Source organism: Ciconia boyciana, chromosome 2 (genome assembly GCF_034638445.1).
Source record: "Ciconia boyciana chromosome 2, ASM3463844v1, whole genome shotgun sequence".
Lineage (NCBI taxonomy): Eukaryota > Metazoa > Chordata > Aves > Ciconiiformes > Ciconiidae > Ciconia > Ciconia boyciana.
In genome coordinates, this window is record NC_132935.1 from 156,782,770 (window position 1) to 156,807,033 (window position 24,264).

Below are 24,264 nucleotides of genomic sequence, written 5' to 3' on the forward strand. Positions count from 1 at the left end.
AACATCGTGGTTTCACAGAACTACAGCATCGGTTTGAACGGTCAGAGCCATATAAATACATACGCTCAGGTTTGATTTCCTCAGTTTTGCTCATAATGGCAGAACTGTGAGGGATTTTATTTTATATAAATATATGTATCTTCAGCTAAACCTTCAGTTTCCTTTGCTATGGAAAACTTATGCTGTGACTTCTGCACGGTAAAAAGATTTTTGCAAGAGGAGCAATAAGCATCTGAAAGAAAGTGTTTATTCACTGATCAGTAAGTAGTTATATCTGGAACTGACGCAATGTAGCTTCAGTTTTCCAACAGTAAACTCCAAGTAGCCTTATATAATTTGGGAGGGAAAATAATCTCTCTGGTTTTCTTCTATTTCAGTAAACCATGCATCTGTGTCCAAGAACTTTTCAGTACATTAATCCAGCAACATAAAATATATAGAAAATTAGGGTATAGTTTTCAAAAACAGGCACCTAAAATGAAGTTTCTAGATCCGTATTTAGGCCCATGAATCTGATTTTCCAAACTACTACCCACCCGCCAGACTGCGCAGAACGCTGATGGGAGCTCAGCACTTGTGAAGGTTGCACAATTCGACAGCATCCAACTTTTTGACAGCCTTCTGGCGGAGAGAGTTTTCTCAAGCTTCATAAAACATGAAAGGCCAAAACCACATATCCTGCAATTATCCACACTGAAAAACAATCTTAATTAATAATGATATCATCACTACTCTCTCTACCCTTAAACTGCTGCTGAAAAGTTTTGCTTTTCCTTCATTTCTCCCCTTTTCCCTAATATTTTAATCCTGTACTTCAAGTTTTTATCATACTATCAACCTGATTTCAGGGTGTTTGTTGTGTGGTGTGTCAGATGTTACTCTTTCTTATTGTTAGGATTACTCACTTTACTATCTGCTCAGCAATTACAGCCTCAGAGGACACACATTGTTCCACTAAAATACTCAGGTTCAGTTTTGCGTCTGCACAAGGCTGATCTCGGTGACACAGCAAAGATTTAGATAAGGTTTAAAAAACTAACAAGAAAATTAAAATCAGATTTTTTAAATCCAAATTAAGCACTTAGAGTAAAAAAATATTCATTAAAAGTATTAAATGCTAAACCCACATAAGTTTAGAACATTAACTGGATGAAGTTAGCCAGTTATTTGTTCTCCTTTCCATCAGGTAATGGTTTGGATGAAGGCACAAAATGTCTTACACCTTTGTGTAAGACTGACACTGTCTGTATTCTTAGGTGTATATTTTGACCAAAAGTCATTAGGGCCAGCTGGAGTCAGACGTTTGATCACTGAAGCCAAAAATAATCCTTTTACTTACTTGGATTTGTGAGGGAGGGTGTCAAATTTGGACACCTCAACAAAGTGAAAATTTGAAGGAAAGACAAGTTTCACCTTTCCCAGAACTAAGACCCTACTGAAAATACAGCAGTATCTCCCTGATGTAATCTATACATGGGGTTGCTTCTATTTTGGCTTAGCTAAAGATATTCCCTAGTCAATTCAGACTAAATTGAATTAAAACAGAATTAAGGCAAGTGTTCAGAGCATTTTTCTCTGAAGCCATGCTCAAGCTTAAAATGCTGAACCTTTCTTTCTAGACTGGCCACATGCTCAAAGGGATCGTGTAAAACAGCATCTCCTTCTTCCAAATCAGCTGTTCACTCAAGAGATTTCCAGTCCAGGAGTGACTCCTAATAAGCCACATGCCCTGCTGTCATACCTGGAGTTTGTTGGATGGAGCTTGTTCATGTGTAACATTTGTAATCCTCAACTAAGATTACAGATCCTAGGAGTGAATGCATCAGCTACTCGAGTGATCTCCACGCCATTACAACACTTGAAATAGAGAATTGAATACATACAATTAAAACTGTGTTAACATAAGCAAGCAAGTTTTTCCCCCATACCCCCCAATACCAAGGGTTTTGAAACCAACAGCCTATTCTTTAAAAAATGCAAAGGAGATGTCAAACTTCCAGCAGTTTCCATACCAGGCTCTGGACATAAGCACACCCCAATACCCGCATTTCCCAGTGAGCTCAGTCCCTGCCGCTCCTCCCTCTGCAGGCTGTCCCTGCCCTGTTCCCCTCTCTCCTTTCCCTTCTCCTCACCAAGTCAGGGGCATCCACTAAGCTCCAGCTTCCCAGCACAGTTTATCCCCAGTAAGTTTCACCTCTCGGACATGCACCGCCTCCTAACCACTCCGCTCTCTCGATCTACCTGGCTCCCTAAGCTGTCCCATTTTTATTCCAGTTTTTCATTCTCCATTTTTCTTCCTGTGTGTTCCTCATCTGCACTTTCATCCACATCCAAACACTTACACCACAAATTCGCCTCTCTATGTTTCTCATATAATCTTATTTCCTTCTCAAATCAGATCTCCACTGCTGGGTCACCATTCCTGCTTACACCACAGACTCCTCACCCTTAGTTTGGACCTCTTCCCCATAACTCTTACAGCATTTGAAATCATTGTCTACTCCTTTCTGATGTCTCACGTCACCTACAGCATCACTGCAAATCTAGTTTCTCTCGTCAGTTAAGGTGCACAGATTGGATTCAGCCTTCGGTAACCGCAGACCATTAATGCATAAATCCTTCAGGAAACTTCATTATTAAAAATTTGCATCTGACCAACTGAAAAAAAAAATCATGAAGATGACAAAATGCACATTCACATCAAAGTCAGCGCCAAGCATCAAGCCTCTGCTCCCAGCACAGAGCTGCTAGATACTCTCAATTTCACAGGGCTGCATGCAAAGGTTTCTTTTCATTGGTGTTGTGCTCTGAAATAATCACATCACTAAATTTGTTCTACCCTGGTGAGAGGAGAAAGATGACAAATACAAGTGGGAGAGGGGAACCACACAAAATTAGTATTCGACTCTAAAGCAAATACCAAGCATGGCAAGTTTTGGCGGAAGCAGGTGGAACTGTGCGGTTATCAGCAGTGGGAAATGGGGCCTCAAGTAGTGTCAGGCAACATGATTAATTAGCAGTGCTGTCATTCCAGTGTGTAGCAGGCACCAGCCAGACACAAAAACAGTTTCCATTTCCAAAATAGCTCAAGCCAGAACTTTTTTTTCTACTTCTTAGCTCCCTTCTATTGTACATGCCATCACGGACACTTTGCACCATTTCCCTTTAGCGGAAAGTCTGAATGATTAAATTCTACGTTGAGCACTGAACCACCCTTCAGACTCCCAAAAATTATACAAGGAGCTTCAGCTGCTAATTCAGGCACTTGGGCTAGATGCTGCAAATGCTCACCAGCCTCAGCTCTTCACTACTGAGAAATGGCACGTCCTGGTACTAATGAATATTCTCACTCGGAGGACACTGACAAGCAGCATCCACAGCACATCTGCAAAAAACACTTCTCCAGTGTGATGCCTCTCCAGTCACGGGTACGTTTTGACCAGGATTTACAGTCTGAATTAAATGTGATTTCCTCTGTAAGCTCCTGCAAACTACTTATGTTCTGAAAACTATGACCTGTGGGAATTAGAAAAGGTAACAACACTACTTAAAAATAAAATATCACAAGGCTGAATAATTTTTCAGTGACATACTTTGGTCTCAATGGAGCATTAAATAAAATTTCTACACCAGTCTAAAGAGCACACTGTGATGCATGACAGAGTGGTTCTCCTGCAGCTGCTCTTCAGGTTAGAACACAGACATCCTGCTGAAACCATTTATTTGTGCACGCTAAATTTACTCACAGGTTTAAAAAAAATAATAATAATCTAGGCTTCAACACATATTCATCTTCATATCCCGCCCCCCCTCCCCCCAAATATGAACAGAAATGGCCTTTGTAAAGGGTATGTAACTTCAGTCATTAGAAGATTTAAGGAGATTACAAGCATCACAAGTTTAAATCAGTTGCAATAAGCCCTGACTTGATTTAAATGCCTCAATTAAAATCGACTAAAAACCAGGGTTTGGCATTCTATCTCAATCCAGCCCTCACGTCAGTTGTGCCACCTTATCACTTTGGTCTTTCATTTCTGGTCCATATCACCGGTGACACTGATTAATAATAGTTTTCCAGAGCACTAGCTCTTGAGGATTCGAAAGGTGGCGATAGGGGATCCTAAAGCATATTGAAGGAAAATACAGTATGCATAAAGCAATGTTCTGCACTCAGGTACTGCCCAGGCAGCACTCTGCCTAGGCAGCCAAAACCTGATGGCATGCCTTACTATGACACCGAGCTTTTTGGGATTTATTTCAGCATTGCAAAGCTTTATGTTTTGAATAATACGGGTGCAACAAGCAAACAGCCTTTATGTTAACCTACAGAAAAACTGATGGTGAGGCTCCCCCCACCAGGGAAGTTCTGCAATACTTTTGCTGTATTCTGAACATACAAAATCTGGTTTAGACTTCATTTAAAGTATCAATTTATAGAGCACTGTGAAAAGTCACATGGAGACTTTTGCATAAGCTGCATAACAAAATGTAATTACAAAATTTTTCATGCAAAACTGGAGAAGACGGTATAAATGCAGGTCTCAGCACCTTTTCAGTCTATAAACTTCACTGGCAGCATGACTGATTGCACTACAGAAGTCCTACTTTCAGGGACAGACTTGGTCTCCTTCCAGAAGGACTGTGCCCATCACTGCCTTGGAAATGAACTTTTTGAGTAGAAAAGAGTGGAAAGTGGATAGGAAGATCCTTTGACTACTAACGAAGTGAAATATTAATCTTAATAGCAACCTTAATGCAATACAGAAGAACAGCAACTTGCAAAAAAAAAAATTGTTGAATGTTTTAATGCATTTTGAATCATAATGAAGAAAAACATTTTACATCTAAAAACAAATTAGCAGAATAATAAAAAGTGGTTCCACATAACTTATAAATTCTTTTTCCAAAAAGGTGGTTTTCACAGATTTAGGCAACAAATAAGATGTTTCACTCCAGATCTTTCTGATTGTAAAGTATACACAAGCTTTGTGAAAACTGATGTGCATTGCTTGAGAGAAAAGACATAAAAGCTTGATTTTGCCCAGTGATGAGTTCTCTGTGAAATCCTGCACAATACTGAAACTGTAACTGCAACTTTCCTCCATTTTATGAAATGCTGGACATTGTTCAGTGCTGAAAAACACTCTTTAGAACATTCAAAGCCATGAAATGTTTTCCACTTATTTAGTCACTGTAGTATTATTCACTACCACTGCTCATGTGTGATTTGCTTCAAGGGGAATGGCAGCCTCAGCTTAACCTTCGGTACGGTATATAAATTTAAGCTAAATGATAGTTAAGTGTTTAGCTGATTAAGTATTAGCCTGCTCATAAGAACGTGGCTCTAGCACCTTGTTTGGTTGATTTTTTTCAAAGTGAAAGAGTGTCATCATCCCATTCCTGGTGCCAGAGGATGGTCCCTCTGGTGATATAAAAAGTTTGCAGCAATGATGATTAAACTGCATAGAGTCTAGTGGTCCTGTATTACATATGTATTAGAGAAGCTTAGACAATTTAGTTTAGCAGGACCAAAACCAGCAACCCTCTCCCCCACCTCAGGTAATAAAAGGATAGTCATTGCTCAAGATACTACATGCAGGCCATGCTGGAGAAACTGCTTCTACTGGCTGGAGAGACATTCTTCTCTTTTTTTAAGCAGCATCAACCTGTGTCAAGTTCTCTCCACTGACAACTAAAAGAAAAAGTGAGGGTGTTTTTCTTAAAGAATAAAACTTGCAACCCGACATCAAATGGCTTTACCCAAGAGTTAAAAACCCAGGAAAAAAAAAAGTGAATAAACTTTGACACCGTCCTTTAATCCTTGTTATCAGAAGACTTAAAACTCTGCAGCTGCTTTCTCCAACCTCACTAGTTTTGGTATTTTAAGATTACTTCAGTACAATTCTGTATATATCTTGTATCTAAAAAAAAAAAAACAAAAAAACGAACAACCAGAAAAAAAAGGTATCAAGCTGCTACAATGACCTGTACTATAAAGATACTACATACATTCTCCATTAAATACCTTGAGCTTCCTCAATGTTACGCTTGATTTCTATGACCCCAGTTTCCCTATAATTACTCAACGATGCATTCACCATCCCATCCCATTGCACTCCAATGCCATTATATGTTAGTTAACAGGAGAACCAGTTAACACATCTGCCTTAATGTCTTTATAAACAGTGCTGTAGAGGACATGAGCAAGCTATAGCTTCATATAATCATCAGAGATAAAGTTCCTAACACTAATCTGATGCCAGCCAACCATAAACTCCATGATTCCCATCGTAAGAGTGCACCCTTGGCTTACCCTCACCCTTCATCTTATACTGTGATATGTCAGACAGTTAGGGGCAGTATCTCCCTTCAGCTAAAAACAAGTGTCTGTCTGAAGCAGTCTTTTTGTTCTTTCGAAGACGTCAGCTGCCACCTACATTTACTTCTATAATCAGCAGCTGTGGTATAACACCCCACTGCCAGTGCAAAAAAGGCTAAGCACAGTGAGGAGCAAAACCAGAGTAAGATCATCGGGGAGAAAGAAGGGAGACCTATGTTAATTACCTCCTCTTGGAACAGAATAGGGACTGCAGCAGCCCTTGCCATGGCTGAGAACAGAAAGGTGACAGATGATGTTTACTTATCGTATTGCTCCATTAGCTTTAAGTGTTAATTATCTTAAGGATCACATTTAGTATGATTGTCTTTCCTCTCATGTCAGAGATAGTACTTCAGCCAGAGACCAAAAGTGCTTTTTTCTAGGCTACAGAGAGATTCAATGCATCTTGACCAACATTCATTTTTGAGGTAGTACTCATTTACTTTGTATTGCTGGCTCAAAATAAAAATATGGGAAGTGAACACAATTAAAAGTATGCTCACTGTAGGTATATATTAAAAAAAAAAAAAAACCACCAACCCCAAAAAACCTATTTCCTTTCTGGGCAGATCACCAAAAAGAAGCAATCCTTCTTACAAATGTCAGCTCACATTCACTGGTAAAGTCAAACTTTCATATATGGTTTATAACAATAGCTATAAACTAAAGTGCTTCAAAATTTGCTTGATTAGATTTCAGTGATTAGAATAATAATATTCTGGATTTTTGATAGTATGAAATGCCATGAGATTTTAGAATCACTTTATATAAGAAGGGCAGAATGAATATTTTTCTTTTTCAAAAGAAAAAGTACAAAAAGCATTCCAAATAAACCTGGCAGTCTATACTCACTACAAGTTACCTGCATTTTCCTTCTCAAATCTACTGCTTCTCCAGTAACTGGAATAAAAATGGAGTTGAAGTTGCACTATACTGCAGCACTAAAAAAAGTATTCCAAATCAGATGCAAACAGGAAAATGTTTACAATCATACAACTAGTGAAATTCACACTTCATTTCAAAGTTTTAGCCCTGCAGATTCTTTTTAACACAAGGCAGATATGTAGAGTCATGGAAAAACGTAACAGACTGCTATACACTCTCTACATTAATTACGTAAGTTTCACATTTATGTCACAAATGTAATGCCCTACTGTGTATCTATTAAACGCTAAATAACTTATGAACATTTATGTGCTCTATGCAACAGTGAACATATTGACCAGTGGATGCCAAAATATAAAAGTTCATACACAAGACAAACTAATTTAAAAAAAAAAAAAATCACATTTTCTGTACAATTCATGCAAACTGTGCACAATGTGGTAACAAGAACAACATTTGCTAAAGTCTCCACTTAAGGAAGAGCTTTTACAGCGACAGCAGACCAGTGTTCAGAAAAGTCTGCAAAAGTGTAGAAGTCCATGGCAACATAAAACGCAAAAATTCTTCCAGCATTTCATTTTTCTTGTAACAAAGCAGGGATGTTGATGTTCCAACCAATAGCCTGACGATCAAATCCACATGTGAAGAGGTTACATATTGGATGGTCCTCGCTCCATGCTGAGCAGCATACCATTCTTCTGTGGCCCTGCAACAGTTCAGGAGACAGCCATATTACTTATGATACATTTTGAAAGCTTCTATGTCAACAAGTTAGTGCAACTCAAAATGCAAACTTGCTAATGCTCACACTAGTTTTTACAAACGATACTTGAGAATCCTAAAGGTCATTGTTACTTTCATCTGCGAGGTAGAAATCTTTATAACAATGAGACTCCTTAATACCAGCTCCAGATCCATAATGGCAGAAGCATACAAACAGGTGCATCAAAACTTTTGAGTTTTCCAAGGTATGTTTGCTACCTAATTATGTTTTATTTACAAAAGCACATCAAATTTTAATTTTAGCATTTTTATTTATAAAAGCAATCTTAAATAGGGAACTACTTGCAGGCAACTACTTTGTTATAAACCTGCAAGATTAAGTGTCCATCAGGTTCATAATTCAGAAATTATAATGCTACAGCAGGAGGAATGTCATACTGAGGAAGAGCAATGCCTTATCTATTGTTCAAGTCCAACAGTAACAAAAATGCCCCAAGGAGGATTCTGACCAACATTTAAGTTAAAAAAAAAAAAAATTGCCATGATGTCAATAGTGTCAGCCTGAATGAAAATATTAAGGAAAAAAAAAAGAAAGAAAAATCAAGACTAAGCAATAGACTAAAAAAACCCCTAAACTAGAAAAAGACTAAAAAAGACTAAATAACTCTTAAAATCCCTTCCTAAATTCTGACAAGAGTTGCTGAATCCACCCAAAAAAGCCTACTGAAGTGGCATAATCCAATTAATTTCACTTAGTCTAATTTGCTCCATTAGTGATGCTTGCCATGCCAAACAGCACCACAAATGCACAAAACTTGATGGCTGCAGCAAGGATGGTTTAGTACTTGGTACCAAATATCAGGAATTTATGTCCATAAGCACAGGAGGAAAAAAAATAAAATTTATCACCAAATCATAGAGGGTGAGCTCACAAAACTGACCCCACTTTTTTCCTTTTATGTCTCTTATATGACAACTTAAACACTGTGTAATAGGAAAAAAAAACAAAACCAAAAAACCACCACACATTAAACCTCATAGTGAGTCACTTTTCTGACACAATTCACATCAAGACATTAAAACACATCTGAAATGCTCTTACACATTTTTTCCATTTCATAGAGAAGGCAGACATTAGTTTCACTTCAGTAAGGAGAAAAATTATGATGAAATCCAGTTGGAACATAATTTCCAATTCCAATAAAAAATTCAAAATATGTTACTTATTTGCATGTGGGTCATTTTCAATAACTAACAGCAGCATATTTGTATAGACAAGTGTTTTTCAGCATTTGTTCAGCTTTTAAGCTAGAGACCAAATCCTAGTTTTAACCTTGTATGAAAGAAGAACAGACATACTTTAAGGCTATAAATATTCAGTTACCTGTCTATTACTGCGAGGGAGGCGTGCTAATCGCACTCCTGACATGTCAAATAATCTAACCTGTCGGTTGTCATGTGGAAGGGCGATGATTCTTTGGCCAACACATACGTTAATCCTGCACAGAAGAGACAAAAGTAGGTTATGTATGAAACAGCGAGCCTGGCAAATAGAACTTGACAGTACAAGTTTAAGCTCATGAGAAGTGATACAGCTGAATTTTTCCTGATTAGAATTCACAAGTGAAAAAAGAAAAAAGTATTAAACCATTAAGGTGGTTTTGATTGTACAAGATGCTCAAGCAGCCTTAACATCTGCATCCCATATAAAAAAATCTCAGAAAAGTAATACAATGTATTTACTGAAAATGAATGTTGACTACACCTGCATTTTATAAAGTCACTTCAGACCTTTTTCAAAAATCTCATACATCTCAACTGTAATTTTAGTGGCTAAAATTAAATGTATATTCAGTGAACTAACAGAACAGACTATTTCAGTTGGAAGGGACCTACAACAATCATCTAGTCCAACTGCCTGACCAATTCAGGGCTGATCAAAAGTTAAAGCACGGTATGAAAGGCATTGTCCAAATGCCTCTCAAACACTGCCAGGCTTGGGGCATTGACCACCTCTCTAGGAAGCCTGTTCCAGTGTTTGACCACCCTCTCGGTAAAGAAATGCTTCCTAATGTCCAGTCTAAACCTCCCCTGTGGCACAGCTTTGAACCATTCCCACGCTTGAAAGAAATTAAGGATTAAGTAAGAAAACGTGAATTAAGAAAAATAGTAACTCAGAGAGCTGCTTACCTGTTGACTGCAGAATCTGTACGGATCGTTGCAATAGGAGACCTCATGTTTTTCAAATCCCAAACTTTTACAGTACGATCATCACTACCAGAAACAACATTGTCTCCCACAGTGAAAACTGCAGATGTCACAGTGCTAAACAACCAGGAGTAAAAAGAAAGACATCAAGCTCTAAAGTTCTTTATTAAACTAGCATCTGATTTAAAGTTCTATTTTCTGTTCCTGTGTTTCCTTTAAAATATGTAATTTGCCTTTTTTTTTTTTTTTTAAACCAAAGTAACCTGAAATACTAAAACTCCAAGTGGGTATTTTAGAATAAAAAAATATTCTTACAAGCAGCTGCATCACATACAGGGCTTGACTAGCCCAAGTGCTAAGAAAAGAAGCCCTACAGTGGCGAGTCACTCTGGAGGCATCTCTCATATTCCACTGACCCTAATATGAGCTCAACATGTCCAGTCTTGAAACCTTAATTAACTTTTGAAGTTCTGTATTAATGTCCAGTAGGCTTATCAGACAACCAGAACTGAATTAGTAGCATATGATTCTTCTTTTCAAGTGTTTTGAGACTAGTAGTCAAGTTCTGTCATTTTCCATCCAAAGACTTCTGTAGAAGTACCTCAGGTATTTGTCATTCACAGCACAGACACTGAGGAGATCCAAAATACCTATCTGAGATGTAGCTAAAGCTATTTTGTACACGCACCTAAACGTGCTGTAATACATACACAGAGATTCCGGTATAACTCCAGTAGCAATAGCTACAGCAATCTAGTAATTTCTAACTGTGATTTCTATTCCTATTTTACAAGTAGCTAAAGTCTGAGAGTCAGATAAAAAAATAGCAAGTAGCAGTAGTAAGAAGCATGACCAGACAGTTCTTCAAATTTTATCCATTATGCCTATAGATGCACAAGGGTAGCCAGAGAGAGACTCCCAAGAATATTTCTAGCAACTGGAAGTGCAACATATTACTTTCAGAAGAGATTATATAAAGAATTTTATTTTAGAATTTTATTATCTTTGTATTTTATACTTTCAGAGAACGGTACACTGCTGAGCTCAAATGAATAGTTCTCATGAGGATGAGCTGTTTTTTTTAAAATCTTTTACCTATTATTTCATATTAACCAATTAAAGTTTTTGTACTACTATTTTCATTTTAGTACTGTGTGAATTCCCAACTCAAAAGCAGTTATTTTCTGCCCACACAATGTACTAACAAAGCATTTTTGTCTCTCCCTAAAATCATTAGGGAAGGCTTCTCAACTCTGTTTCTACAGATTTGATTTAATGACCTATCTTGTAACTTGGGTCATGCACATCAATTTCTTAGAATTTAGTAATTTTAATTTAAGTTGTCAGTTGTTACTGTCACTTTGGTTGTTCTGCAGAAATTTGAATTCATGTCCTATCCAAGCTGCTTATTGAAATTAGCACTAGCCAGGTCACAATGGACCAGTTTATGCAAGCCTCTTAATTTAAATTGACACCAAATTAAGTTTTAATTAGGATGAAGGCCCACTTTATTCATGATACCAAGTCTCCTAATGCATTATTAGGGTGCCGCTAAGCTACCAGGGACGTGATTACAATAAGAACCAAGAGGTCTTCACCTAATCTTCTGGACTTTATGAACCAAAAGTCAAAAAGTTAAAACATACATGAAGGCCACAACTGATGAGTCTCTTTCATCAGGCAACTTCACATTTGGGAAGAAAACTCATTCACATAGTCAAGTTACTGCAGAATAGGGTTGGTATGTTCTTAGCATCGAACTCGTCTTCCACCAGCCTGTCCTCCATTAAACTTACCAATGTTTGCCTTTCCCTCCTCACTAGTTCTTTATCCAAGCTGCAAAATACCTCAGTAAAATGTTTCAGACTTCCACTGAACTCTATACTGCTGTAACACATTTGAAACAGTGTTTAAGTTTAAAATTCACTATTAAATCTCCATACTTTGCACACACATCGGGAGACTTCCTTGTACACATCAGTATAAGGAATTCAAGTCATAGAAAAGCTCCAGGTGAGTGAATATACAGCATTTTAGTATTCTGCTGCCAACACACAAATCTGACCTTGTTTTCCTATCATACATTTTATTCCAATTACAGTTGGAATATGTTGTGAAACTCTCTTAAAATAACCCTCCAATTTTGGATCCTTTTTTTCACAACTTTAAACAGCTTTCCAGCTTCTTTGATCTCATATTGGTTCTCCTTTATCACTTATCACTGTCAAACATAGTTAAGTTTCTTTGACCACATAAAGTTCCCTCATTCTTAGATTTATCATTTTTCAAACGAAAACATTCAGAACTATTGCCATGCAAACAGAATGCCAACGCTGGGTTAGCTCGACCCTCACTGCTCCTGTAAAAGCAGAAAGACTCTCAAAAGAAAACAAAATCCTTTTCTGTGCTGTTTTCAGTTTAACTATTCATTCAGATATTACTGGGTACACTAAGAAAAGGTTTGTAAAATAAAAATGCAATTAAGTTCTGCTGTAGCTCTCTCTGGTGACTGGGCAAGTGATATAGAAAGGCAAAGGGAAGACTGCCGGGCTGTTTTCAGTGCCATCTTTAAAGGTGTTTAGTGGTCTTAGTCCTCTGCCTACCCTCCCAACAGTTCATCACTGTAAGGAACTGCAGGCTGGGATATGCACTATTTGCAAGCACACACGACTACGAAAACAGCCTTTTTCATAAGGAGCTTTGAATTCAAGGGCTAGATATAAAAGCACTTTTTACTGAACCCACTGTTTATGATCAAGAATTCTGGTCACAGGTTCAAAGCAAACAGTATACAGATGTACTGCATAACAGTCCTAGATATTATGCTTTAAAAAAATGAAACATTGCTCTTCTAAGGGGAATCTATAGATACTCTCAATTCAATTCTCAAAGATATCATTTTCAAAATGAGACTGCAAGACTAGAAGTTTTAAGTAACTTAATACCAAGTCCAGAAACGCCAAAAGCAGTATCATTCTCACAAACTTGACAACTCTGGGGACGGGTATCAGCATTTGATTGTCATCTGAGTAAAGACCAGGTGGTTTTTTGGGTTTTTTTTTGTTTTTAAAGTGGAACATACTGAGTTAATATTTAAAAAACCACATACATTTAAATTCAAGAACATGTACAACACTATTGACTTAAGAAAACATGAGCGAGTGCTGTGCTCATAGGTTTTCTTATGCACTACAGATCATGCTTTGTCTCCTCTGCTATTCCAAACTGGGGCATCTCTTAAGGTGAGACAGATGCATCTCATCTCTTTTTTTGGGGTTTTTTTAATTAAGACAAAATAGCATCAAGAAGAAAGGCCACTTCCTACTTATAAACTAAAACAGGACTTCAGCCCAGCTAAAGGGGGAAAGTAAGAAGAAAGGGATGCAGTGTCTGCGGGGGAAGAAAGAAGCTGGCAGAGCAGCCAATATACAAATAACCTTTCAAAAGTATTGCCTCCCTAACCCCACCCATATCACAAAAACTAGAAGACTTCTTCCTGTATTTTCATGTGGCTAGTTTTACTTTCTGTTTACACTAGTTTTCAGTTTGTTCTAACCCAGCTAAAACTGACGTTAACAACCCCTTGGCTAAATTAATAAAAAGTGTCAACAAAAGATCATCACACCCCGTGTTAATGGAATGCTAGAAGACATTAGGTTTTTAATAACTCAAAAAGATGACAGGTATTGTAGGACATTAAAAAAAAAAAAACTGGCAAAGAGGAACCAGTCTTATGACACTTCAAACCGTGGGTCCCACAGGGAGTTTGGTGCGCTACAACTATTCTCCAGAAAAGCGTCAGCCTCTGCCAAACCCCAGCAAAACTCATTTATCTTGTCATAGGGAGCAGCCGAGTGTGTACTTCCAGCTGACAGCGTGGCACTTCCTCACCACACACCGCTGCCTGGCCTCGAACATCCTGCTCCCTCCGTGGGTCTCAATCAACAGAAATACTTTAGTGCTAGCCCTCCTCATTACGCCGAACAGCTGTCTCCCCGGTCACACTGAGACACAAAATTGTTTTGCATAGCAATCTGCTGAAGTTTCACACATAGGGGAAGGAAAAAAGAAAAAAAAAAAAGATGTCGAAAATGTTGGACCATGAAATGCTGATGCAGAACTCCTTATTGGCAATGCACCGAAAAAAAGGTTAACGCTGCTCTTTCCATTTTTCCATTTTGATTTGCAGCCTATACTGGGATTTAATGTTGAACACTAGGAGACAACATGTGTTCGTGCCTGTGAAAAAGCATCTACTCCTAAGCATTAATCTGTGTGGGGGATAAAGTTCTGTAGAAAATGGACTAAAACAGAGTTTTCAGATAAATTTATTCAATGTACACCAAATTGTAGTTAAACAGCAAAATTTTAGTGCTCAAATATACCTCTCTCATTTTAAGTAGTAAAATTCAGGAACAAAACCTAAAGGAAGCTCTGTTTGGGACAGCATCTCCTGCACAAGAGTGTCCTTTCTTTGAGGGGAACAAAGTGTATCCCCACATAGGGCAGTCTGCAGCCTGGGGGCAAGCCATGACCTGAGTTTAAAACCTCCAGATATGGACAACAGTTTGTCCATCTTAAAGGGCAATGGCATTGGCCACAGGAGTCCCAGGTAAGGAGCACACCAATACCTCCAGGTCTGATTGCGCATTCAGGTTTTAGAAGTGCTAAAGGCACTTGATTCCAGGAAGAGCTACACATACAATTGCCAAAGCCTGTTTGTGGATTTACCTCCGAATATCAGCAGAGCTTTTTCCTCCAACTTGAGAAACGGTAAGAACAAACCATGAAGGAATTAACACAGAAGGGGGGGGGGGGGGGGAGTTCAGAGACAACTGTTAGCACTGAAGTAATTTTTTTTAGCTTTTAAATCAACAACGTCTATTCCAGAGATATGTGTTTCATGACATTTAGAGAAAATTGCCAGTATCTCCTTTTCTCACTATCTGTCTTAAAATAATAAAGTGATCCAGGATTAAAAACAATAGCTAGCTTTTATGAGAATTACTCAATGCCAAGTTAGTAAATTAGTTAAGGTGCAGATATTTTTAAAATCAATTCCATTACATTTGTGATGGGATAAAAAAGGTCCATTTATCCCTGCAGTATTGCTGCATATGTTATGTAAGCTTTAGAATGACAACACACTATAAAACGTTATGCTCTACTCAATAGGGTACAAAGAAAAGGCCTTTGGCTATGCTCTTTTGTGAGTCATTTGAAAAAAATAGTACTTTTTAGTGCATGCATTCAAGAATGGAATTAAGATTCTCTCCATCTATTGTAGTCAAGCTTAAAGCACTCATAAGCAACTGGATACAGATTTATTGCCTACATCTTTTTTAAACAGACTGACAAAACTCTAATGGCTAACATTAAGTACAGTCAAACTTTGTATGTTATATACCCCATCCCCCAAAATAAAACACCTAAAGGATTTTTTTTCTTTTAGCTACATGGCTTTTAATTTTAAGCACTTACTCTTATACCTTAAGGAGTAGTTTATTCAATTTTTTATGTTTCTTTATTAATTAGGAAGCAATTTTTACCATGAGGAAGTTTGTCAATGACAACAGAAAAGGTTCAAGAACATAAAGGAAACAAAACTATCAAAGAATATTATCTTTCAAATTGCTTTTTCGGCACTTCAACAACTCCATGACAGTATCGGGTGGGGGGAAGGTTAGAATAGAAAATGGGGTGCAAGAGAGCAAAGACAGATAACTTCGATGAGCTGAAGGCATGTAAAACATGCTGGCCACAGTCTTTCCTGAAACAGATTCACAAAGAAGCTAACAACATGGGAAGCTAGACAAAGTCAAAGCTGGATGCTTGAGCTATCAGCCAATAAGGCTGCTAACAACTCTAAGAAAACTGTTGAAACCTTAACATGCTCTGTTACACGTATGTAAAAAATGTAAACCAAAAGGTCTTTATATGCACATGTTTAGAAGCACAAAAATTTTAAAAAAATAACCCCAGAGCTTAAAGTCCAGGCCATAATCTTCATTTAAAGAATATGCAACATGCAAATGTGGGATCAGAACAGTGTTTGAAAGGCAAGTTTGGGGCCTTTTTCAATTAAATGCAAGAGAAAATAAAAAACCACAGCAGAGAGCACAAGGTAGGAATACTAACAGTAATATCAAAATAATCTAGTTAATCAGTAAGGCTTGGGGAGAAAACTGAATGTTTCATCAGAAAAATTTTGCATTTCTTACAGAAGCTGGATTGAGAGAGCCACACATGAATGCCTAAGGCATTCTTTGATTAGAAATAACAGAAAAATGGTAGACAAAGCATCACCGATGGCATTAAGAGCTGAAGCAAGAACGGGACTATCTTGAAAAGAACAGATGCTTTAAACTGGTCGAACTCCACCGACAGCATCCAACTTGTGACATTTTGTTTGGCACAAAAGACTCCCTTTCCTAGCACAGCTTTTAGTCAAAGGTGCAAAACTTGCATTTTTAGAACTACATCTAGATATGCTTTAGCTTCACCAAGAAAATGTGGCTGAATAAGAATACCTAACAGTGACCTTGTAATACTGGGGATATCTAGAATAAGACTACTTTCCAACAGGAATGTCTAATGACATTGCTGCCTGAAAAGAAGGCATTCCCCCCCTGCCATGACTTGGTCTTTCGAGAACCAGACAGACACATATCAGGGTACGAGAATTAAATCTTGCAGAATAAAGAATATGGGAAAGCCAGCTGACCTTGGCAAACTTGAGTGTCCACGAAACTAAAGCAATTATTAGTCTCCTGATACAGAATGCCATTTTGACATTAATTCCCAATTCATTAAATGTCAGAATTCAGCCCGGCATCCTAATCAGCTGCTGCTTAAGTATTTTTACATTTTTTAATTCAGATTTTCCAGCAAGTACAGGATTTTGAAGATGAAAAGCTGAAGAAGACGACACATTTGCAATTCTCTAGTTTCAAAGTTCTCGGGATGAAGCACAACTCACCTTCCAGCTACATATTCAGAGACATACAGACAGCAAACAGGAACTTTCCCTTCTGATCTTCTATGGCCACACAACCAGAGTGAAAGGAGAAGGAATATGGTGTAGTCTGAAAGCGCTATAAGCCCCCTTGTTCAGCTCTTTGTCAGAAACAACATAAGATCCACTTTCAGCAATCTTTTCTCCAAGTTTGCCCAGAAAGTAACACAAAGATATAGATTCAACAGCTAACACACATTTGTGTTTGATGCACTGGCTCAATCTAGCTACAAAGATCAGTAAGTTTGAGAAGTCATAAATCAACTTTGTAATTTTTTCTGGCTAGGTCAAAGTACATGCTCTTTTTTTTTTTTAAGCCAAAACTGCATTTAATCGCCATGACAAGTTAGTACGTAACTATATACTGAACAATCAAGAAGCATTAACAAAGGATATTCAGTTAAGGATAGGCACCCAAAGCTGTTTCTGAAGACAATATTTTACTCTGTGAAGGACAGTGTTTGCAAGTCCAGACTCGGAAGTCTTCCACGTTTTTATTCAAGCATTTCAAGACATATGTGCCCAACCACTGTGTACCTTTGACGGTCACCAAACAAAACACTTTCGTATGTACCAAGTAACTCTTCAGCTGCATGTAAGCATCAACATACTACAAATACATAGCAAAAGCAGTGTATGGTTTAAAAGGTGTATATCAGTCCACTAGCTAAGAAGCATTCTGTTGCCAATAAGTTATTCATTTATTTCCAGTGTTACTAAATTGTCAGAACAAATGTATAAAATCTGTAAAGTACTTGACTGGACCTGTACAAAGATTTTTTTTAAGGTACAAATTGTAAAGATTTCCAACATTAACATTTTAGAAGGCTCCGCACATCAAGATAGACCTCAGCACAGAGTACTTGAAGAGACAGAAAAACTCATCAAGCACATATGCAAGAGTATGTCAACGCCAGAGTTGTTCAACTAGGTCACCACATTGAAACAGCATGGCCTTCAGAGCCCCGACAAGACAGGGCTGTGCAGGGGTTGGAAAACAAAAGCAGAAGCGAAGCTGGAATGAAAATTGCCATGTAGATTTTGCTCTTCAGAGTATCATCTTAGTTCAACTTGAGTTCTATCAATAGCCTCTAAATTCAATAATTTCTCAACAGGAGAACAGCTGGTGCTATATATTATCAAACATGCATTTTAAAGCAGTATCTGCTGGGGAAAAGGTGTTGGAATTTGAGTCCCCAATATAATTTTTGGAGGCTTTAACTCAGGAAGTCAATTTAATTAACATGCAACAAGTAAGTGTCTGGATGATAGTACAGATGCAACCTTTTCCCAGGGCTCTGTTAAACACCTCATAGAGGGACATGACTGGGGATTAACAGCACTAGTAATATAAATTCCTGTTGGTACGCCAACAAAATCAGACAATGTAACAAAGATTTATATTTAAGCAAAAATCAGTCTTATTTCCACACCATTTCATTATTTTTTAATCAGTAGAAAATAAGTGAGACAAACTGGGGGCATGGCAAACCTAAAAGAAAATGTGACAAGATATTTTTATCATTATGCAAGCAGGGCACAAGCAAATTAAGTCACATACTGAACTGAAACAGTCATATATAAGAAAAATGTAAACAAGTAATGTTTACAGATTTAGAAACTTCCCTAGGAAGATGCAACTTCGAAAAAGACCTAAATGTACTTTGAAGACTCAGCTGAATGCGGGCTTGAAGTGCAAAAGTACTACCAATGTACTAAACTCAGTCTCTGGATATATAAATGTCAAAATATATTAGGAAACACACTTTGAGGCAAAATAGGTAACTTGTAAAAAAGAATCTGTAGAGAAGAAAATATAGGAAAAACTTTTATAATCACCTAAGTACCTATTAATATAGGAAACAAAGCTCTTCAAGATAAAATCCAGCAGCTAGAAACTGAAGCTAGACAAACTCAGGCCAGAGAGGCACAAAAAGTTTAACAGGGAGGTTAACTAAACACTAGGATGAGCAACTTACAGAGTTTACCAAGGGCTGAGTTGAAATCCTTATCATTGGAACAACCTAACATACAGTTGGCAATTCTACTAAAATTACCTCCTAATTCAAAACAGGCATCAATGCAAGAAGCTCGAGACAGATATGGTGATCGCAACAGATTCCTTCTGGCCTTACTGGAGAAGAATTTATTTTCTTGGACTGTCACAGTAGTAGACTATAAGAAATATTCCGCTTTTAATAAAGCAAGCAGTTATATGCTCAGAACACCAAAATAACAGGTGATTTCTTAGTCCATTTAAAATACAAATAATCTCTCACAGCTGGTACGTATACACCTATTTTGACAGAACATCACTTTCTAGTGCAAGGCAACGCACAGCAACTGTCTTCCATTTTCGGATGACAGTTAACTTCATAAAATCATACTCTGCTTATAACGGGATCCTTCAGTCTCTCAACACATCGGCATCATTCTGTTATTTTTTTTTTACAAGATAATGTGCCATTTCGACTAAATCTTAAATCTAACTAATTAAGGGTACTAAAAAGGAAGTTGAAACTACACTACCCACATATGTCTTTATGAAGCAAACAGACACAAAGCGTAACACCGCAGGGAAGAATAAAACTGCCACTTCCGAGCAGGTTTAAAGCCTCTCTCTGCTCCCTCGCGTTTCCAGAACTACAAACTGCTCCCGGTGGCAGGCACCCCACGCCGAACGCAAAGCTCCAGGCGCCAGAACCCGCCTGCCCCCTCCGCGCCCAGGACCCCACGCGCGCCCGGCCCCTGCTCGTGCCGTTTCCCGCGGCGGGGAGGGGGGGCGGGGGGGGAGGCGCGGGCCGGGACCGCGCGCGGCCGGCAGGGCGGTGGCGCCACCTGCCGGCGCGGGTGTCACGCCCGCGCTGCCGGGCCGCTCCGCGCTGCCGGGCCGCTCCGCGCTGCCGGGCCGCTCCGCGCTGCCGGGCCGCTCCGGCAAGCCCTCGGCCCGGAGCCCTCTTCAGCCGCCGGTGAGTTCGGCGGCACGGAGAAGCGCTCGCTCCCCGGAGGGGCGTTACATCGTTCAGGAGAGCAGCGAGTGCCAGGCAGCGTCAAACAGGGTGCGAGGGAACGGAACCTGAACTCCGAGGCACGCGTTGCTAGGATTCAGTGATGGTTTGGATCCCTTGCGAGAAGGCGTATCGGGATGGAATAAGATTTTGGGGGCTACAATAAACCCTGTATGTTGGCCTCATGATTGAGCATCTAAGTATAGTGGTTGAACGCACTAGGAGTTGATCTGGTGAGATACACAGAAAAAAAACCCAGCTGCTCTGTGAGCTCTAGACAGCTATTCATGAGGTACTAGTTAGCAGGAGGCTGTTAAAACTTATGGGTGAGGACTTCAAATAATCAGCGTTAATGACTGTAACATCCAATTTACAGAACTGATTCCAAGAGCCTAGCAAAATATTAAAAACTTGGCAAATTATTCAAATAGACATTCAGGAAAGCCAAAAAATGTCTTGTGTTTATGTATTTTCCAGTCAACAGATAAAAACAGTTTATTCTATGCTGCTTAATGCAATAAGATTGTTATAGTGTTGATTAGAGAGTGATTTAAAAATATTTTGCCAATAGGCAGTACAATAATGGACCAAAAATAAAATCCCTCACAGTATGTCTCGACTGCAAAATATGTCTCGACTGCAAAATATGTCTCGACTGCAAAATATGTCTCGACTGCAAAATATGTCTCGACTGCAAAATACCAAACTCCCATCTCCGCTCTGACTGCATTCCTCGGTGAAATACTCATCTTCCATAACAGAATCATCTCTTCAACAAAACAGAGAGCTGAACAACCTCAGCCATTAAACAGTAAAGTCAGTTTTGAGACTCTTCAAAGTTAGTGTATTTTGTGAAAAAGCCTACGTCAATACTAAAACCTCGAACATTCAAAGAACAAGATGGAGACAGATGATACAACAGACAAACACAAATATGAAGACAATTAAAAGCTGGAATAAGAAGCGACCGAAGAGGCTGCTCAAGGTCTATTCCATTCATAAAAAATAAAGTTCCTGATAGTTTATAGGTCTCAGTGATAGAGGCCAAAATACCAGCTAACAACCTTTTATAGCATGCACCATCACCCCAGATCAACATCATTTCATCTCAGCATACATACGGAAAAACACTAATGTCAATCATGTTCCTTTCTCTGAAAAAAATGTCCTGGGACAAAGCAATTAAACAGCTCAGGAAAAAGTGGAGGCACCAACGGACACAAAAACTTCCAACTTTTACAAGTCATTCTAGAAAAAGCAATGGAAGAGTACAAAAATGATGGCATGAAACAGTTCTAGGATGCAGACCACAAAATTAAGTTTACTCTTCTATCAGAAGATGGCTACTTGCATGGGATGATTGTCATGCACCAAATAATTTATCAAGCTGAGGAGTCCGGGGCAGCAGCATTTAAAGAGGTTTTACTTTATATACAGGTCAGCCAACAGCTAGGAAAATGAGAAAGTGGATAGTGAAATTCAGTCACACGTCTTATGTGTGACTGAGTGCACACATTTGCACACAAATGTGTGCACACATTTGCACACAAATGTGTGCAAACCACACATTTGAATTAACAAAAAATAGAAATGTGGATTAATATTTGTGGGTTTTGTTTTGAGCTAGGACTAACAATTGTCTTTTATTCTGAAGACGGGAGGTGAAATTTGTTTCTGAAACAGTCAAGTTCAGACATTCCAAAATCTTAAAAAAAGATTCTCTTCCTTGGGTAAAGTATTTCAAAGTTACTCCTGCATCTTCCACGTATCAAAGCTCTGATTAACAGAATGGTAATTCAACACTGTAACATAGATTCTCATGACTACGCTAGCCCATGTTCAACAGTAGCCAGTATAAAAACTTAAAGCCTAAGTTGGCAACTAAAAATGTTACACCAAAACCACTGTTTTCACAGAACATGGTAATCAGTGCCCTTACTTTAATCTCTTATTTTATGTACAAATTAGAAGTTTTAGCTTAAAGAGTAAAAATCAATCCTGCTTTTTTTTTCCACTGGTTCCAAAGAAGTAACCTGTATTTCACAGTGAGTATCATGACAAGCAGAGATAATCTGCTTGATCAACTGCATTACAGCAATAACCCTAAACTACAGGCATAACCAATGCGAAAAACAACCCTCATACCTTAAATTACCTTTAATTGTAAGGAGTTTTATCTAGACTTACCATATAAGCAGTATCACACCAAGAGCCCTGGCTACTGTTTTGGAAATTAAGTACTGCTGTGTTTTGAAGGAGGATAGTTAGGGGTTTCTGTGAAAATCAGTGTCATAAAACAGGGGAATGAACTTAGTACCTCAAAAAGAGCACAGGAACAGTTTTGTTCAGATTAACAACTGAATACATTTATACTTTTGGAACTTGTAAAAACCTGTGAAGGAACTGTCACTTACTCTGTGTGGCCCTGAAAGACATTCACAGAATGGATAGAAGGATCTCTGAAATCCCACAGACGGAAGGTTGTATCGCGTGATGATGTCACCACAAGACGTTGGGTGGGATGTGTACAACAATGTGTTAGCTCTTGGTCATGCCCTACAATCACAGATGAGAACACATAAGGTAATGAAAATAAGACTTTTCATTTCCACATACACTTGAAATGAAATGCTGATGATTTTTTCTTTTTTCCCCAAACAGTAAAAGAATAATAATAATTCTGAACTCCAATGTTACTACTGCTGTAAAAGTTTAGAACTATATTTAAAAGCAAAAACCCCACTACACACTTCACATGATTATTAAGTAGCGATAGGTTATTGCTACTTAATATGCCATGAACCCAGCAAAAGCATTTTGCAAGAACTAAAATTTGGCTACATTCAGTTTAAAAACAACTACTTCATAGGATATATCACAAGCTTAAAAGAACACAAATTCATGCTCAGATAATTAACAAGGTTGGAATTTTAGAAACCATTACAATATTGAGCAGCAGCTCAAGTCTTGTACACACTCAAATAGTACTCCGGAGAAACACTTTTCCCAATGTTTCGATATCTACAAATAATCCCACATACAGAAATAAACCAACAATTTATCTTTTTGTGACTGAACAAATACCTGTAAGAGAATGGACAAGTTCAGAAGTCTCTACATCATACAGATTTGCTGTCCTATCCCATGACGCTGTTACAGCTTGCTTCCCGCCAACAAGCCAGTCGGCTGCTATGACCACTCCTTGATGGCTTTTGAGTGATGTTAATGGGGCTCTGACAGTGGGACAATCACTAGAACCATCTCCATCTCCATCAGGTTCATCTTTATCTGAGAACTCAACTTCATCTTCTCCAGACATTTGCTATACAATGCAAGAGAAAAGATATTTAGAATAAATGGGAAGGAATGTCTCAAAGTTACATTTTACAGTGTAAATGCTTCCCAATCCCCTTAATGTGAATGTGGGTAACTTAAGTCTGTAGAATCTAGCCTATTCAGGTATTCACTATCAACAACTCAGTTGAAGGAATAACACCAGTGGGTTAAATGCAGTTTTAATAACTACTTCATTTTAAAATCTCTTCTGAACTGTTTAGCTCTGAATAGTTGTCCCCTTTACTATGTGGTAAGTTTTATATTCCCCTCACTGTATTACCCTCGAGTTTCACTGCAGCACATATCTCAAGGGACTTTTCTTCCTTTAAATTTTTAAGAGTAGGAAGCATCTAACAGGACACTGACTTTTTTAATCTTTGGGAAGATAATAATTTACAGCCGTATTTTTATCCATTAGAATCAAAATCATGACATCAATATTTGTCTGCTGGTCAATACACTGTCATCATGCAGTGCTGATGTAAACTGGATGCAAAATAAATTCTTCTGCTAACCAGGAAGTGTTGATCTCAGAACCTTATTTCACTTCTGCAAGACAAATACACTTTTCTTTCATGATATTTGAATGTGAAAAAGATAACATTTGTACTGCTCTTTTAAAATGGAAATGCCAAGTCAAATAAACTGAATCAAACATTTCTCATTCAGAAATCTCTCATATTATACAGCCATCTCTTGCCCCTACTCAG

General features: G+C 38.3%; 1 protein-coding gene across 2 annotated transcripts in view; it reads right to left on the reverse strand.

Annotated features, from left to right (window-relative positions):
• Positions 1–4,814: 4,814 nt before the first annotated feature.
• Positions 4,815–24,264, reverse strand: part of WDR37 (WD repeat domain 37) — a 48,432-nt gene continuing 28,982 nt past the window's right edge. For both annotated transcript variants that reach the window (XM_072854667.1, XM_072854668.1), the window contains 5 exons: positions 23,303–23,540; positions 22,633–22,774; positions 10,178–10,312; positions 9,372–9,486; positions 4,815–7,970 (listed from right to left, as the gene is read on the reverse strand). In XM_072854667.1, coding sequence (XP_072710768.1) covers positions 7,839–7,970; positions 9,372–9,486; positions 10,178–10,312; positions 22,633–22,774; positions 23,303–23,540 — 762 coding nt within the window. In that variant the 3' untranslated portion in view covers positions 4,815–7,838. The remainder of the gene's footprint in view (positions 7,971–9,371; positions 9,487–10,177; positions 10,313–22,632; positions 22,775–23,302; positions 23,541–24,264) is intronic.